At 47.8% G+C, this 15173-nt stretch overlaps 1 protein-coding gene across 1 annotated transcript in view; it reads right to left on the bottom strand.

Moving 5' to 3' along the window:
* The window catches only part of SCARA5 (scavenger receptor class A member 5), a 103635-nt gene that overhangs the window by 22149 nt on the left and 66313 nt on the right, over positions 1-15173 (bottom strand). Inside the window, exon 6 of the mRNA XM_081904170.1 lies at positions 9471-9569. Within this exon, the coding sequence (XP_081760296.1) occupies positions 9471-9569 (99 nt within the window). The remainder of the gene's footprint in view (positions 1-9470; positions 9570-15173) is intronic.

The raw sequence follows: 15173 nt of genomic DNA on the forward strand, positions 1-15173 counted from the left end.
TGTCCGGGCTGAACGATGGGGGTGGAGACGCTCCTTCAGGTATACAGGACCGAGGCCGTTTAGGGTTTTAAAGGTCAACACCAACACTTTGAATCGTGCTCGGAAACGTACTGAACGTACATTCAGTTCAGAAGTATCCCGGCAATAGTATAAGTTACTATGAATTGAATTATATTAATTGTTTTCATGGAATCACAGAATTGTAGATTTGGAAGGGACCCTGAACATCATCTAGCGCAACCCTTTGCAATGCAGAAATATGCAGCTGTCGTATACAGGGATCGAAACTGCAACCTTGGCGTTATCAGCACCACGCTCTAACTAACTGATAAACTTCTTGCTACTTGCCTTCCAAGCTATTTTGTTGGATTACATACCCTCCAACATCCCACTGATCAAAAGGGGGACATTCATTTTTTGGTCCCAAGCTCTCACAGAGCCAGCTGACTTGCACAAAAAATGGGGCATTCTAGGAACCAGGATGTTTGTGTGGTTATTATGTGCTGTTTTGAGCTCAACATTTATTGTTGGGAAAGCGGAATACAAATATTGTTGTTGTTGTTGTTGTTTAGTTGTTTAGTCCTGTCTGACTCTTCGTGACCCCCTGGACCAGAGCACGTCAGGCCCTCCTGTCTTCCACTGCCTCCCGCAGTTTGGTCAAACTCATGCTGGTAGCTTCGCGAACACTGTCCCACAATCTCAACCTCTGTCGTCCCCTTCTCCTTGTGCCCTCCATCTTTCCCAACATCAGGGTCTTTTCCAGGGAGTCTTCTCTTCTCATGAGGTGGGCAAAGTCTTGGAGCCTCAGCTTCAGGATCTGTCCTTCCAGTGAGCACTCAGGCTTGATTTCCTTCAGAATGGAGAGGTTTGATCTTCTTGCAGTCCATGGGACTCTCCAGAGTCTCCTCCAGCACCAGAATTCAAAAGCATCCATTCTTCAGTGATCAGCCTTCTTTATGGTCCAGCTCTCACTTCCATACATCACTACTGGGGAAACCATAGCTTTAACGATACGGACCTTTGTTGGCTAGGTGATGTCTCTGCTTTTGAAGATGCTGTCTAGATTTGTCATCACTTTTCTTCCAAGAAGCAGGTGTTTTTATAGGACGCTCAGCCACCCACCTCCATATTGTCTGCACTGACTGCCAGAAGTTCCTCAGGCCTTCGGATTCAGGGCTCTCTCTCAACCCTCTGGAGGTGGCGAGGATTCGTGGCTGGCCCCTGAGATCATGACTGTATTCCACGATGTTCTCTCAGTTTCCCAAATGCTCGCCGCAGTCTCAGAAGTTTTGGGGACCACCAATCTGTTTCATATTCCAGTGCACAAGCAGCCTGCTAGGGGATGGATCTTTATCACAGACCAGAGTGCTTGAAAAGTACTCTTAAGTACAATGAATTGGATCACTTTTGAATAAATAAATATTGAAAATCCCAGGAAATGAAAAAGTGAATAGTTTCAAAATTTGAGATGGACATCTAGGATGCTCTTTCACAACCTGGCACCCTGCAGTTGTTTGTCATAGAATTGTAGAGTTGGTGGGGACCTCAGGGGTCATCTAGTCCAACCCCCTTCAAGGCTAGAATCACAGCTCAAGAATCCATGGCAGAATGCCATCCAACCTCTGCTTAAAAACCTCCAAGGAAGGAGAGACCGCCACTGCTTGTGGAAGACTGTTCAGAAAGGACTTCCTGATGTTTAGTCAGAATCTCCTTTCTTGCAACTTGAAGCCATGGGTTCGAGTCCTACCCTCCAGAGCAGCAGAAAACAAGCTTGCCCTACCTTCCATCTTTGAGATATTTGAAGAAGGCTCTCCTATCTCCTTTCAGTCTCCTTTTTTCAGGCTAAACATCCCCAGCTCCTTCAACCGTTCCTCATAAGGCTTGGCTTCCAGACAACTGGTCACCTTGGTCTCCCTCCTCTGCACACCTTCCAGCTTGCCAACATTTTTCTTAAATTGTGGTGCCCAGAAAACATGTGGCGAATTCAAAACATCTGGAGGGCACCAGGTTGGGGAAGGCTGATCTAGGCAAGGAGACCATCATCTCTGCCAAGGCTCCCCACTCTGTTGCCCATCCAGCATCTCCCTCCTCTAGCCTGGGAAACTCTCTGTGGCCAAGGCGGCTCGATTCCCTTGTTAGGAGGAAAGTTTATCTTGGCTTCTTGGCGTTACCCGTCTCCGTTTGCCTTGGCACGGGGGGCCGGCATTCGGCGAGGCTCTTTCGTTTCCAGAAAGCTTTATCTTCTTCTCCATCCCCCCAAGACAGATTAGATGGGGAATGGACAGAATGGGGCTCCTTCTAACTTGCTCGGAGGCGCTAGCCAAGGTCGATTTACAAAGAAAGTTCATCTTTCCAAGCGATGGCTGTTTTCGATCACCGCGAACGGCGCAAAAACGCTTATCTGGTTCACACTCACAGGATGTGAGCTAAGGCACTAATACTCTCATTTTGAAAGCAGGGCAACCGAAAATGAGATGACAACAAATCCCCTCCCCGCAAAACAGACCAAATTATTTACACAGAGGAGCTGATGCCTGATGGTTAAGTGAGGAAGCTATGAGCACACCAGCATTTTCTACTCAGGAGAGACCTGTGCTGGGGGTTGGACTAGATCAGTGGTTCGTAACCTATCATCTCTAAAATCCTGACCCCCCCCCCCGGTGACATATACCGTATTTTTGTGTCTATAAGACGCCCCCATGTATAAGACATGGGGTACTCATAAATACCCTATTTTGGGGTACTCAGATTTAAGAAAATGGGGAAAAGATGTATCGTGTACCTCTGGATGCGAATGGGATCCATTCCGGAGCCCCAGAGCAGAACGCAACCCATGTCTGCGTGTCTGCACATGCGCGGGTCACGATTCGCTGCTTCTGCACATGCACATGATGTCATTTTGAGCATCTGCACATGTGCAAGGGGCGAAACCCGTAGGTAACCCGTTCTGTTACTTCTGGGTTGCCATGGAGCGTAACCTGAAAACGCTCAACCTGAAGTGACTTTAACCCAAGGTATGACTGTATAAGACGCCCCCTAATTTTTGACATTGTTTTTTAGCGGGAAAACCCTAGTCTTTCTTATACATGGGAAAATATGGTAATTCTTATTAGTCAAAAATTAAACTTCTATTCACATGGAGGAAGCCAAAAGGCCATTAACGTGACCTAAACGAGCTTCCAAATTGCCAGGCCCCTAAATATCAAATTGCCCCCCCCCCCCCGTCAGGCAGATTGGGAACCATGGGACAAGATGAACATCCAGGGAAGCTGCATGTTGGAAAGTTCAGGACAGAGAACAGAACATCCTTCAAACAGCACAAGAATTAAACTATGGAACTCCTGGCCACAGGAGGTGTGATGGCCTGGGATTCCGATTCTGAGAGTGAACCGGAGGAATCCCAGCCAGCACAGGACTCCCTGCCTCCAGGACCGGCTGAACTGGGGCAGGGCCTAGATTCTGAGGAGCCTGCACCTGTGCCAGATCCTCAGGAGCAGGCACCAGGTGAAACCACTCTGGCTCCGGAGGTGGTTGAGGACTCAGTGCCTACAGGTGAGTCTCCCCCTGGGCCCAGTAACCCTTCAGCCTCTCCTGAACTGCAGAGGCTCAGGGCAGAGAGGCGGAGGGAACTGGTTTCTCCCAGGAGGAGTGCTCGCCTTAAGGCCAGGAGAGGCAGGTCTCCTGGGGGCCGGGACAGCCCCTGGCCTCAGAGAAGATAAAGGCCAGTCAGCCCGGTCCCAGGTTGCAGGAGCAACGTCATTGTGGAGTACCTGCTCTTACTCGGACCTAGACCTGTACTTCCAGTGTTCCTGTTCCTCGCCCGGCTTCCTGCTTCTGACCTTCCAGCGTTCCTGTTCCCGCCCGGCTCCCTGTTTTGGACCTTCCAGTGTTCCTGTTTCCTGCCCGGCTTCCTGCTTCTAATCTTCAAGTGTTCCTGACCCCGCCCGGCACCCTGTTTCGGACCAGGCTAGTGACTCAGGACTGAACTTTGGCTACGGTAATAGTACCGTGAGCATCACAGAGGCAGTGATGCTCACCAACCTTCATGGCTTTAAAAGAGGATGAGACAAATTCATGGGGCACAAGGCTCTCAGTGGCTGCTACAAGTCCAGAGGGCTAAGAGGTCTATAATTGTGAGGGTCTGAGGGGTCACTTTTCTTGAAGATTGGCACAACTCTACTGGCAAACCACCCTAGAGAGGTGTCTCCAGTTATATTTATGTATGTGAACAGTTTTGCCAAAATGGGAGACCCGCAATTTATGTCCAGGAGAAAAATATTGGGGGGTGGGAATCATGTCTTCCCCTGGCGCTTTTCCAGGATGCGTTGATGAAACCAATTCTCCAGTCTCTGTGGTGGATACAGGTAGCTAGCTAGGGAGATGTGAAGAGTTCTCTATCTTAGAGGGATTTAATATTTGTATTGGACGCCTGCTTCTGGGGAGAAAAGCAATGACAAACCTAGACAGCATCTTAAAAAGCAGATACATCACTTTGCCAACAAAGGTCTGTATAGTTAAAGCTCTGGTTTTCCCAGTGGTGATGTATGGAAGTGAGAGCTGGACCATAAAGAAGGCTAGTCGTAGAAGAATTGATGCTTTTGAATTCTGGTGCTGGAGGAGGCTCTTGAGAGTCCCATGGACTGCAAGAAGATCCAACCTCTCCATTCTGAAGGAAATCAGCCCTGAATGCTCACTGGAAGGACAGATCCTGAAGCTGAGGCTCCAGGACTTTGGCCACCTCAGGAGAAGAGAAGACTCCCTGGAAAAGACCCTGATGTTGGGAAAGATGGAGGGCGCAAGAAGAAGGGGACGACAGAGGACAAGATGGTGAGACAGTCTTCTCGAAGCTACCAGCATGAGTTTGACCCAACTGCGGGAGGCAGTGGAGGACAGGAGTGCCTGGCGTGCTCTGGTCCAGGGGGTCACGAAGAGTGGGACACGACTAAATGACTAAACAACAACAAAAACAACAACCAAGTGTTCATTCGTCAACAAGAAGCACTGACGAAGGTACCTCACCTTCATGACTTTTTCTGATCCCATTTAAAAGACATCAGAGTTGGTGGCCTCAGTCCAGTATACCTGAAGGAGCGTCTTCACCCCCATCGTTCAGCCTGGACACTGAGGTCCAGCTCCGAGGGCCTTCTGGCGGTTCCCTCTCTGCGAGAAGCAAAGCTACAGGGAACCAGGCAGAGGGCCTTCTCGGTGGTGGCGCCCGCCCTGTGGAACGCCCTCCCATCAGATGTCAAAGAGAACAACCACCACCAGACTTTTAGAAGACATCTGAAGGCAGCCCTGTTTAGGGAAACTTTTAATGTGTGACATTTTAATGTATTTTTAATCGTTGTTGGAAGCCGCCCAGAGTGGCTGGGTTGACCCAGCCAGATGGGTGGGGGACAAATAAATAATAATAATAATAATAATAATAATAATTATTATTATTATTATTATTATTATTATTATTATTCCTCTTTAAGAGTTTAAGCCTTTTTCTGGAGACTGGGCACAGCCTTCCTATTTAGGCAAGGATTTAAGAAGGAGGACAGTAAAGGCTCCAGTCGTTGGGAGCATTTTTTATTTTTTTAAATTATTATTATTATTATTATTATTATTATTATTATTATTATTATAGCCCATTTCCGAATACAGCAGGACACATTCCCAAGTAAATATGCTCAGGATTGTGCTACAAGGCTGCATTCTATTGATATTTCTTTCAAAGCAAGTTTTGAATATGAGGAGCCTCTTGGATCATCTAGTAAAACAAACTGTTGTCAGTGACCATCAACCCTCAAGTGGGATTTATGTAGAAGAGACAACTTTTTCCTGGGGTTTCCAGCAACTGGGGTTCAGAAGCATCACTGCTTTCAATGTGGAAGCAGAGCATAACCATTGTGTGATTCTTCTCCATAAATTTATCAAATCCCCTTTTCAAACCATCGCAGTTGGTGGCTATCCTGTGGGGGTGAGTTCCACAGGTTAACACCATTCAGCCTCTGTGGGATGTTCACAAGTCCTAGCGTTTTGAGAGCAGGCTAATAATTGTTCTCTCTTTGCTTCCCCCAGGCTAAGAATAATTTTATAAACTTCTTATCACGGCACCTCTTACTTGCCTTTTCTATAAAAAGTCTCAACCTTTCTTCATTTTATTGATAATTTGGGTGGCCCTTTCCTGAGCCTTTCCCAACTCTGCAGAATCCTACCTCGCAAGGTTGTTGTGAAGATAGAATGGGGAGGGGAAAGAGAACTATGTAGGTCTCCTTGGCTTTCCTTGGAAGAAAAGCGTGATATAAACAACAGGAACAATTGGCGAAGGCTTCTGAAAAAGCACAAAGGGAGAGGGCAGGACCCCTCTAAAATTCACCAACCCAAGGAGAAGTGATTCTCCCCCTCTTCCTAATAGTTTTTATTCCCGTATCTATGGGAAGATCTCACAGACAGGCCCCAGACCAAGGCTGTTTCCCGTCCCGCTAAACTATTCCGACAAGCTGCCCAAGGATCAAAACACCGCAATGCGGGAGGTTGGAGGAGGAGGGGCTTTGGGGGGGCAAGGGGGGCTAATGAGACTCAAATGGCGAGAGGCGCAGCGTGAAGGCAGCTCATACATGCCGGGCTCAAAGCCAACAGGAAACAGGAGCCAGGAATCTGGGCTGTGGGGCACGGGGGGGTGTGTGCTTTTTAGGCGAACTTTGGAGGGGGGGGGTAGGAAATGAAGGGTCCTGCAATATCTGCGGCGCATATGCAAAAAAGCATGTAAACATTTGGTACGTAAAAAGTCGTGAGTCATAATGCTTCTTTGGATGAGAAAATTCGTCAGGGCTGATAATTCGGAGCAAAAATTTAAGCGAGGAGGCATTTTCAAAGAGGTTAACAGGGGCGGGTTCACTCTAGAATTTGTGGCCATTCAATGAAGCTGAATTTTGGAAGGTTTGGGGCAGATTTCTTCACACAGAGCAGAGTTAGACTGTGGAACTCATTCCCACTGGAGACAGAGGATAAAAATTGGAGTAGATAAATTGATGGAGGACTCTATGGAGCTTGCCAAACTGACTGGGAGACTCCGAGACCAGAGAGAAGAGATGGTGGAAGAAGATTGGAAGAAGTTTAAAGAATATTTGAGAAAATATGTTAATATTTAAATCTTAGAATAGCTTTGGAAGTGGATACAGGCTGTAGGGTTAGAAGTAGAAGACAGTGTATTTTAAAACAGTATTATTTGTAAGTGATAAAATGTGAAGATTTTAATGGTAAAAGCAAGCGTGATAAAAAAATGGTTAGAAATTATTATATAGGTAAACTGCTAAAGAGGAGGTAAAATGAAAATCAGATAGGGGGGACTTGGGGAAGCCAACCTAATGTTTAGAAAAAATAAGGATAAGACAAGAACTTGTTTGTATTGTTTGTTTTTCTGTTTGTGCTGTTTAGTTGTGTTATAAAATGAATAAATTGTTTTAAAAAAAAGAAGATCAATTGATGGAGAACACCCATGATGCCTACACAGGCCTTCCTCAGAACATAACCCAACTTGTCAACATGCTTTTTTGCTGTCAAACTACCATCATGGCATCCTTGGGGGTCTTCCCCTTTAACGCCACCTTAGTTATGACCTGGTGAGGGCGGTTACCTGTTTCTCCCTTTAAAAGTTGGGAGAACAGCCTTCCTTCTCACTTCCTCCTCTTTGTACCATCTGTCTTGTTTAAGGGTCAAATTAATTCCATGGAAGATGACTTTTAGCCAGCCCTCTTAATCTGAGATTCCTGCAAGGCACGGGGTTGGACTAGATGACCTTGGGGTTTCCCTTCCAACTCTACAATTCTATGATTCTACCCAGACACCATAGGGGAAATGGCATCTCTCTTTCTGTGCACACTTTCTCTTTCTCTGTGGGAGATCATTCCTGGAAGGGGGAATTGAAGTGACTGGAGGGACTGGGGCACGTGCCCCTCACTCAAAAATCCAAATGTGAAAATGAGCCTGAAAAGGTTCTGGGTAGCCCAGTTTAAAAGGATGTGGACAAGCTGGAAGGTGTGCAGAGGAGGGCAACCAAGAGGATCAAGGGTCTAGAAACTAAGCCTTATGAGGAATGGTTGAAGGAGTTGGGTATATTTAGCTAGGGAAAGGGGACGCGGGTGGTGCTGTGGTGACGCTATGGTGGTGCTTGCCGATCAGAAGGTCAGCGGTTTGAATCTCCTCGACAGAGTTCCCGTTGCTCGGTCCCTGCTCCTGCCAACCCAGCAGTTCGAAAGCACGTCAAAGTGCAAGTAGATAAATAGGTACGACTCCGGTGGGAAGGTAAACGGTGTTTCCGTGCGCTGCTCTAGTTCTCCAGTAGCGGCTTAGTCCTGCTGGCCACATGACCAGCTGTACGCCGGCTCCCTCGGCCAGTAAAGTGAGATGAGCACCGCAACCCCAGAGTCATCCACGACTGGACCTAACGGTCTGGGGTCCCTTTACCTTTACCTTTAGCCTGGGAAAGAGAAGACTGAGAGGAGATAGGAGAGTCACCTTCAAATAGCTTAAGGGCTGTCACGTGGAAGATGGAGCAAGCTTGTTTTCTCCTGCTCTGGAGGGTAATATTAATAATAATAATAATTTATTATTTATACCCTGCCTATCTGGCTGGGTTTCCCCAGCCACCCTGGGAGGCTTCCAACAGAACACTAAAATACAATAACCTATTAAACATTAAAAGCTTCCTTAAACAGGGCTGCCTTCAGATGTCTTCTAAAGATGTAAGAGCTGTTCGACAATGGAATTTGCTGCCAAGGAGTGTGGTGGAGTCTCCTTCTTTGGAGGTCTTTAAGCAGAGGCTTGACAACCATATGTCAGGAGGGCTCTGATGGTGTTTCCTGCTTGGCAGGGGGTTGGACTCGATGGCCCTTGTGGTCTCTTCCAACTCTATGATTCTATGATAAAAGTCTGGTAGTTGTTTATCTCCTTGGCACATGGTGTGGCGGACGTTCCACAGGGCGGGTGCCTACACCGAGAAGGCCCTCTGCCTGGTTCCCTGCAGCCTCACTTCTCGCAGTGAGGGAACTGCCAGAAGGCCCTCAGCGATGGACCTCTGTGTCTGGGCAGAACGATGGGAATGGAGACGCTCCTTTAGGTCTACTGGACTGAGGCTGTTTAGGGCTTTAAAGGTCAGCACCAACACTTTGAATTGTGCTCGAACCCCTGGCTTGCAAGAAAGTATCAGGAAGAACTTTCTAACGGTAAGAGCTGTTTGACAGTGGAACAGACTCTCTTAGGAGGTTGTAGACCTCCTTTCCTGGAGGTTTTTAAGCAGAGGTTGGATGACCATGGATTCTTGAGCTGTGATTCCTGCTTCGGAGGGGGTTGGACTAGATGACCCTCAGGGTCCCTTCCAGTTCCACACTTCTGAGATTCTAATGTTGGCACGCACTGCTATGCCGATTTCTCTGAATGCAGGTAAGGAAGACATTCGGACCCTTTGAAACAGCGCATCGTACCTGCAACTCCACGTGGCCCAGGCATCCCTCGTGGGCCAAGCTCTCCCTGGTCGCCCTTCAGCCCACGCTGCCCCATAGGTCCTCTTTCGCCAGGGAATCCTAGATTCAGAGAGAAAAGAAGGAAAAGTCAGGCCCGCAAGAGTCAGGATCCGGTGTGCTCCTCATGAAATTGCATGCTATTGTCGCAGGAAACCCTCCCCTCCAATCATTCAGTTTGTAGAAACTCAACGCACACACACAACATATGCTTCTGTTATAAATTCATAGAAAATCAACCATACATCGGATCTGCACTGCTCCACTTTTATTTACTCCATGAAGGAAGGACTACAAAATGGGGAAGATTTGATAGAGGGCAGCCATAATCCCTTCACCATCCCAGCACACCTACAGGAGCCCTGCCCAGTTGCTATGCCAACCCTGATGGTCCTAGACAGAAGACCATCAAGATCACAAAGAACTTGCATATGGGAGTGGATTCAGCATGGACTGGAACAAAGGACAATGATCAGATCTTCCCTCTGGGGGCAGGAAACTGCCAACTCCCTTTTGTCCTCTGGAAATGACTCATGGGGAAGGGGAGAGAAGGGAACCAGCCAGGTGACAAGATACTCAGGTTACTTCCACAACTCCTCCCTCAACCCCTCCTTTTTGTGATGTAGTTGTGATGTAGCCTTAGGGGTGTAGTTTGGGGGATTAGTAACTAATAAAAGTTGGGTTCTTTTTTGGTTCTGGACTTCCCTTTTGCCTCATCTTGTTGCGGGTGGGAGTCCTGTCGCGACAGTATCCAATAAAGGCCAAGCCTACAGGCTGCTGTTTTGCTCCAAGTTATCCTGGTTGGTGTCTTTGTTTTTGTCCAAGGGAGCCCTCCGATTTTCCCGTTAACACTATGGTTTCAATGGTGAACAACAGGAACCAAAACCTGGAGGCTCTCCTGTCTCCACACCCCAAATTCTGCCAAGGTTATAAAACTTATGGAGAGCCTGTGACCTTCCTGATATTACTGAACTTCAACTCTCTTCAGCCCCAGACAGAGAAAATGTGCAGGATCCCATCGCTGCATGAATTTATGACTTAAGGGATGACTAGACAAACAAAGCCACTTCCGCCCTGCAGAGGAGGTGGTGTTGTGGGGCGTCACGGCACCTCTGCACAATTGGGGGAATCCCCGGCCACGTCACCTCCTGGCCAGCCAATTGGCTTGCTCTGGGGGTGTGGCCTGCTCTATTTAAGGCAGGATGCGGCCGGGGATCTCCCTCTTTTCCCACCTGCCAGCTGTTCCTGCTTTTCCCACCTGCCCGCCCTATAAGGTTTTCGTTCCTTGACCTTGCTATGGACCTTGGTTGGTCACCGTTGAGGGGCCTGGTAGGAATTTTTCCACTTGGAAAATTCATTATTAATTAGTTTCATTTCTATACCGCTTTATATTTCCAAGAAAAATCTCAAAGCGGTTTATAGCACGTTAAAACATCAACAAAACAATTTAAAGAAAGTCAAATATATACAGTCAAAGCAACGTAATTAAGAGAAAACTAAAATATTCTCTTAAAGATATCAAAATAAAACATTACAAATAAAACATTACAAAGGAAGTCAACTACAGAATACATATTTAACACGAACAAAGTCAACCAAAAAAACCTTAAATATTTTTTGGGGGGGGAACCCCACCATTGCTAAGTGAAGTCAAATATAAAATGCACATTTAAAACAGCATAACGAGAGAAGTTGGCTGCTGTTTCCACTTACTACAGAAGTACCTTCTCCAGGTGGAAGGAGCCCACCTGCCTCAATACAAATGGGGCAGTTGAAACTTGGGGTTATGAGGCTGCATTCTGGTGTTTACTCCACACACACTAATTTCTTTCTCTGTGGGGCTACCTTTGAAGGTGACCCGAAAAATACAACTAATCCAGAATGCGGCAGCTAGACTGGTGACTGGGAGCAGCTGCCAAGACCATATAACACCGGTCTTGAAAGACCTACATTGGCTCCCAGTACGTTTCCGAGCACAATTCAAAGTGTTGGTGCTGACCTTTGAAGCCCTAAACGGCCTCGGTCCAGTATACCTGAAGGAGCATCTCCACCCCCATCATTCAGCCCGGACACAGATGTCCAGCTCTGAGGGCCTTCTGGCAGTTGCCTCGCTGCGAGAAGCCAAGTTACAGGGAACTAGGCAGAGGGCCTTCTCGGTGGTGGCGCCCGCCCTGTGGAACGCCCTCCCAGCAGATGTCAAAGAGAAGAACAACTAGCAGATTTTTAGAAGACATCTGAAGGCAGCCCTGTTTAGGGAAGCTTTTAATGTTTAATAGGTTATTGTATTTTAGTGTTTTGTTGGAAGCCACCCAGAGTGGCTGGGGAAACCCAGCCAGATGGGCGGGGTATAAATAAATTATTATTATTATTGCATTCATTGCCTTTCTTCATTGCATTTATATCCTGCCTTTTCCCTCACAGAGCTCAAGGTGCCTTGCATCGCCCTCCCCTTCATCTAACCCTCACAACAACCCTGTCAGGTAGGTTAGCCTGAGAGGCAGAGCCTGGCCCAAGGTCTCTCTCTGAGCGTCATTGCTGAGGGGCGAGATTCGAACCCTGGTCTCTCCCAGGCCCAGGCGCAACTACCACTATGCCACACTGTCTCACCCACTAACTGCAGCCTGCCATCCCATTTGCCAAGATCCTGGGGGGTTCCAGGCATATGTTTTCAATGAGGCGGTCCTGCGGCGGCTTTGAGACCTTTTCCTCACGCGGTAACAGCTCATTTAGAGCCCGGCCAGGAATCTGGATAGTTTAGAGTCTCCTTTCCAACTTTACGTTAACACAACATTACAGGACTCAGTGCCCAGAGGTACGATCGATGTCGGCTTTCTCTAAATTGCGAGGGGATGACAGTTTCTTGGAGAGCCTCCCGCTCTGTGGATGTCAATGAGATAAGATGCTAAGGCCACTCAGCTCTTAATCTCCTGAGCGTGGGAAGGATCCTTTCCTTAGGGCAGATCACTTCTGACAGGAGCAAGGCCTGCTAAGATGCACAAGGATCTATTAGGAGGAGAGATGAGACATTCATCCCCCGAGAGGCAGTTGCGAGGAGCCGAAGTGAATCCTGGTACAAATTTTAATCTCATCTAGATTCCTGTCTGCTCCGCTTGGAATACGTAGTGGCTTTTGCTGAGGAGAAGCTGGTGGAAGCACAGGAGTAGTTGACCTATTTTCTCTTTGGTGATCCCTCATAGCCGGATCCAGCTACAGGGCTCTGTGAGGAGGGAGGGATCTTTGTTGTTTAGTCGTTTAGTCATATCCGCCTATTCGTGACCCCATGGACCCCACGAATTCTGGTGCTGGAGGAGACTCTTGAGAGTCCCATGGACTGCAAGAAGATCTAACCTCTCCATTCTGAAGGAAATCAGCCCTGAGTGCTCACTGGAAGGACAGATCCTGAAGCTGAGGCTCCAAGACTTTGGCCACCTCATGAGAAGAGAAGACTCCCTGGAAAAGACCCTGATGTTGGGGAAGATGGAGGGCACAAGGAGAAGGAGACAACAGAGGACGAGATGGTGGGACAGAGTTCTCAAAGCTACCAGCATGAGTTTGACCAAACTGTGGGAGGCAGTGGAAGACAGGAGGGCCTGGCGTGCTCCGGTCCAGGGGGTCACGAAGAGGCGGACACGACTAAACGACTAAACAACAACAATCTATCCAGCACTTTTAAAATGGCAAAAAAAATTCAAAAGTTATAAGAACAAGCCGGAATTAAAACAGGGAGACGAGGTTGGTTGAGCTTGTTCTTCTTTCCCTAGATACTTGGAGCTCGGGCTGCCTCTCAGCATTTTGGGGGATTCCTTCCTGATGTTGAGGCCCCTTAGCAGACTGTGGATGGATTTTACCACGGATATATAGTGCTGGATTTATCAGTAACTGTGCCTTGGAGAAATTTGCTTTAAATGGGCCGATGAGCTGCACCTTCCTTAGGATCCGGTGAATATGCAGTTGGGTTTGGGCCAATGGAAGCCATAAGGACCGCTCTTTTATCTCCATTACAGTCACCCAGCAGTCATATTGCCTCATGTCAGCCTCATTACACCTGAACTGGTCTTGGGTGGCCATTGTCAAAACCCAAAATGCTCCAAATACCTCTCATTTTAAAGATTTGGTATGCAACACGGCAGGCACCATTGAATCTCAACAGGCAAGCCTACCTAACGGGAATTAAGTGGAATAGCCACAAAAATAACAATCATAAAAATCTTAGGAGCAAGCACTAGGAAATGTAACGTTAAAAAACATAAAAGCGGTCCTACAAACGATAAATCCTAGACTGCAAAATTCAACAAACCCCAAAGCCCACACACAGATAATTAAATCAGTTAAATTAAATCAAAGCCAGGCTCTGCTCTGCTCATCCGTGGCAGGAAAAGTCTCAATGGCAACAGCGAAGATTCCAGACAAATGCTGAAAGGATGACAGGAAGATACTTCAAACTGAGCTCGGCCATCGACCTGTTTTCCCCAGAACTGTCCATTACGAGGCCTGGCAGAAGATATCCAGGGTTTGGGGCAGGGGTCTTTCCCAGCCCTCAGTTCGAATCTTGCCTCTGCCATGAACCCAGTAAGTGGCCTTTTGTCCACCCCTCCCCCAACCCCTCCCTCACTCTTTAGTGGTCGTTCATTCAGAGCAAACAATTTTCTTTTTAAAAATATTTATAATTTTTTCAAAATACAGTCATACCTCGGGTTAGAGTCGCTTCGGGTTAAATCTTTTCAGGTTGCGTCCCGCGGCGACCCAGAAGTAACAGAACGAGTTACTTCTGGGTTTCGCTGCTCGTGCATGCGCAGACACTCAGAATGACATCACGCGCATGCTCAGATGCGGCGAATCGTGACCCGCGCATGCGCAGACGCCGGGTGCGTTCTGCTCATGATGCGAACAGGGCTCCGGAACGGATCCCATTCGCATCCAGAGGTACCACTGTACAAACATGACAGAAAAGGAAGGAAGGAAGGAAGGAAGGAAGGAGGGAGGGAGGGAGGGAGGGAGGGAGGGAGGGGGGAGGGAGGGAGGGAGGGAGGGAGGGAGGGAGGGAGGGAGGGAGGAAGGAAGGAAGGAAGGAAGGAAGGAAGGAAGGAAGGAAGGAAGGAAGGAAGGATGGATGGATTTGGGTTTCCGACAGATTGGTGTTTGTTCTGATTTATTGCTAAAGAGTCATATTTTCTAGGCATGGCTCAAGTGGAAATTGTGGTTGAGCCCTTAGACAAACCACTAGCTCAGTTAGTTAGAGTGCAATGTTGAATACGCCAAGGATGCAGATTCGATCCCCATATGTAACAGCTGCAAATTTCTGCATTACAAGGGGTTGGATTCAGCCTTTCTCAACCTGTGGGTCCCCAGATGTTGTTGGCCTACAACTCCCATCACCCCTAGCTAGCAAGGTCAGAGCTCAGGATTGATGGGAGTTGTAGTCCAACAACATCTGGGGACCCACAGGTTGAGAACCGCTGGATTAGATGGTCTTCAGGCTCGCTTCCAACTCTAGAATTCTGCGAGAGTGTAAGTTTCGGAAGACCCACTGGGAAATGCAGGAAAAGCTTTGCAAGAGCTCAGGGGCACCCCAGCCCAATCCCAGCTTTAAAATTGGACCTCACACAGGGCATGGCCCAAGATAAAAACCCAGCAAGCGGCCACAGCAAGACATCCTCTTCTGTTCCA

Source organism: Podarcis melisellensis, assembly GCF_964234715.1.
Source record: "Podarcis melisellensis genome assembly, chromosome: 3".
Classification (NCBI taxonomy): domain Eukaryota; kingdom Metazoa; phylum Chordata; class Lepidosauria; order Squamata; family Lacertidae; genus Podarcis; species Podarcis melisellensis.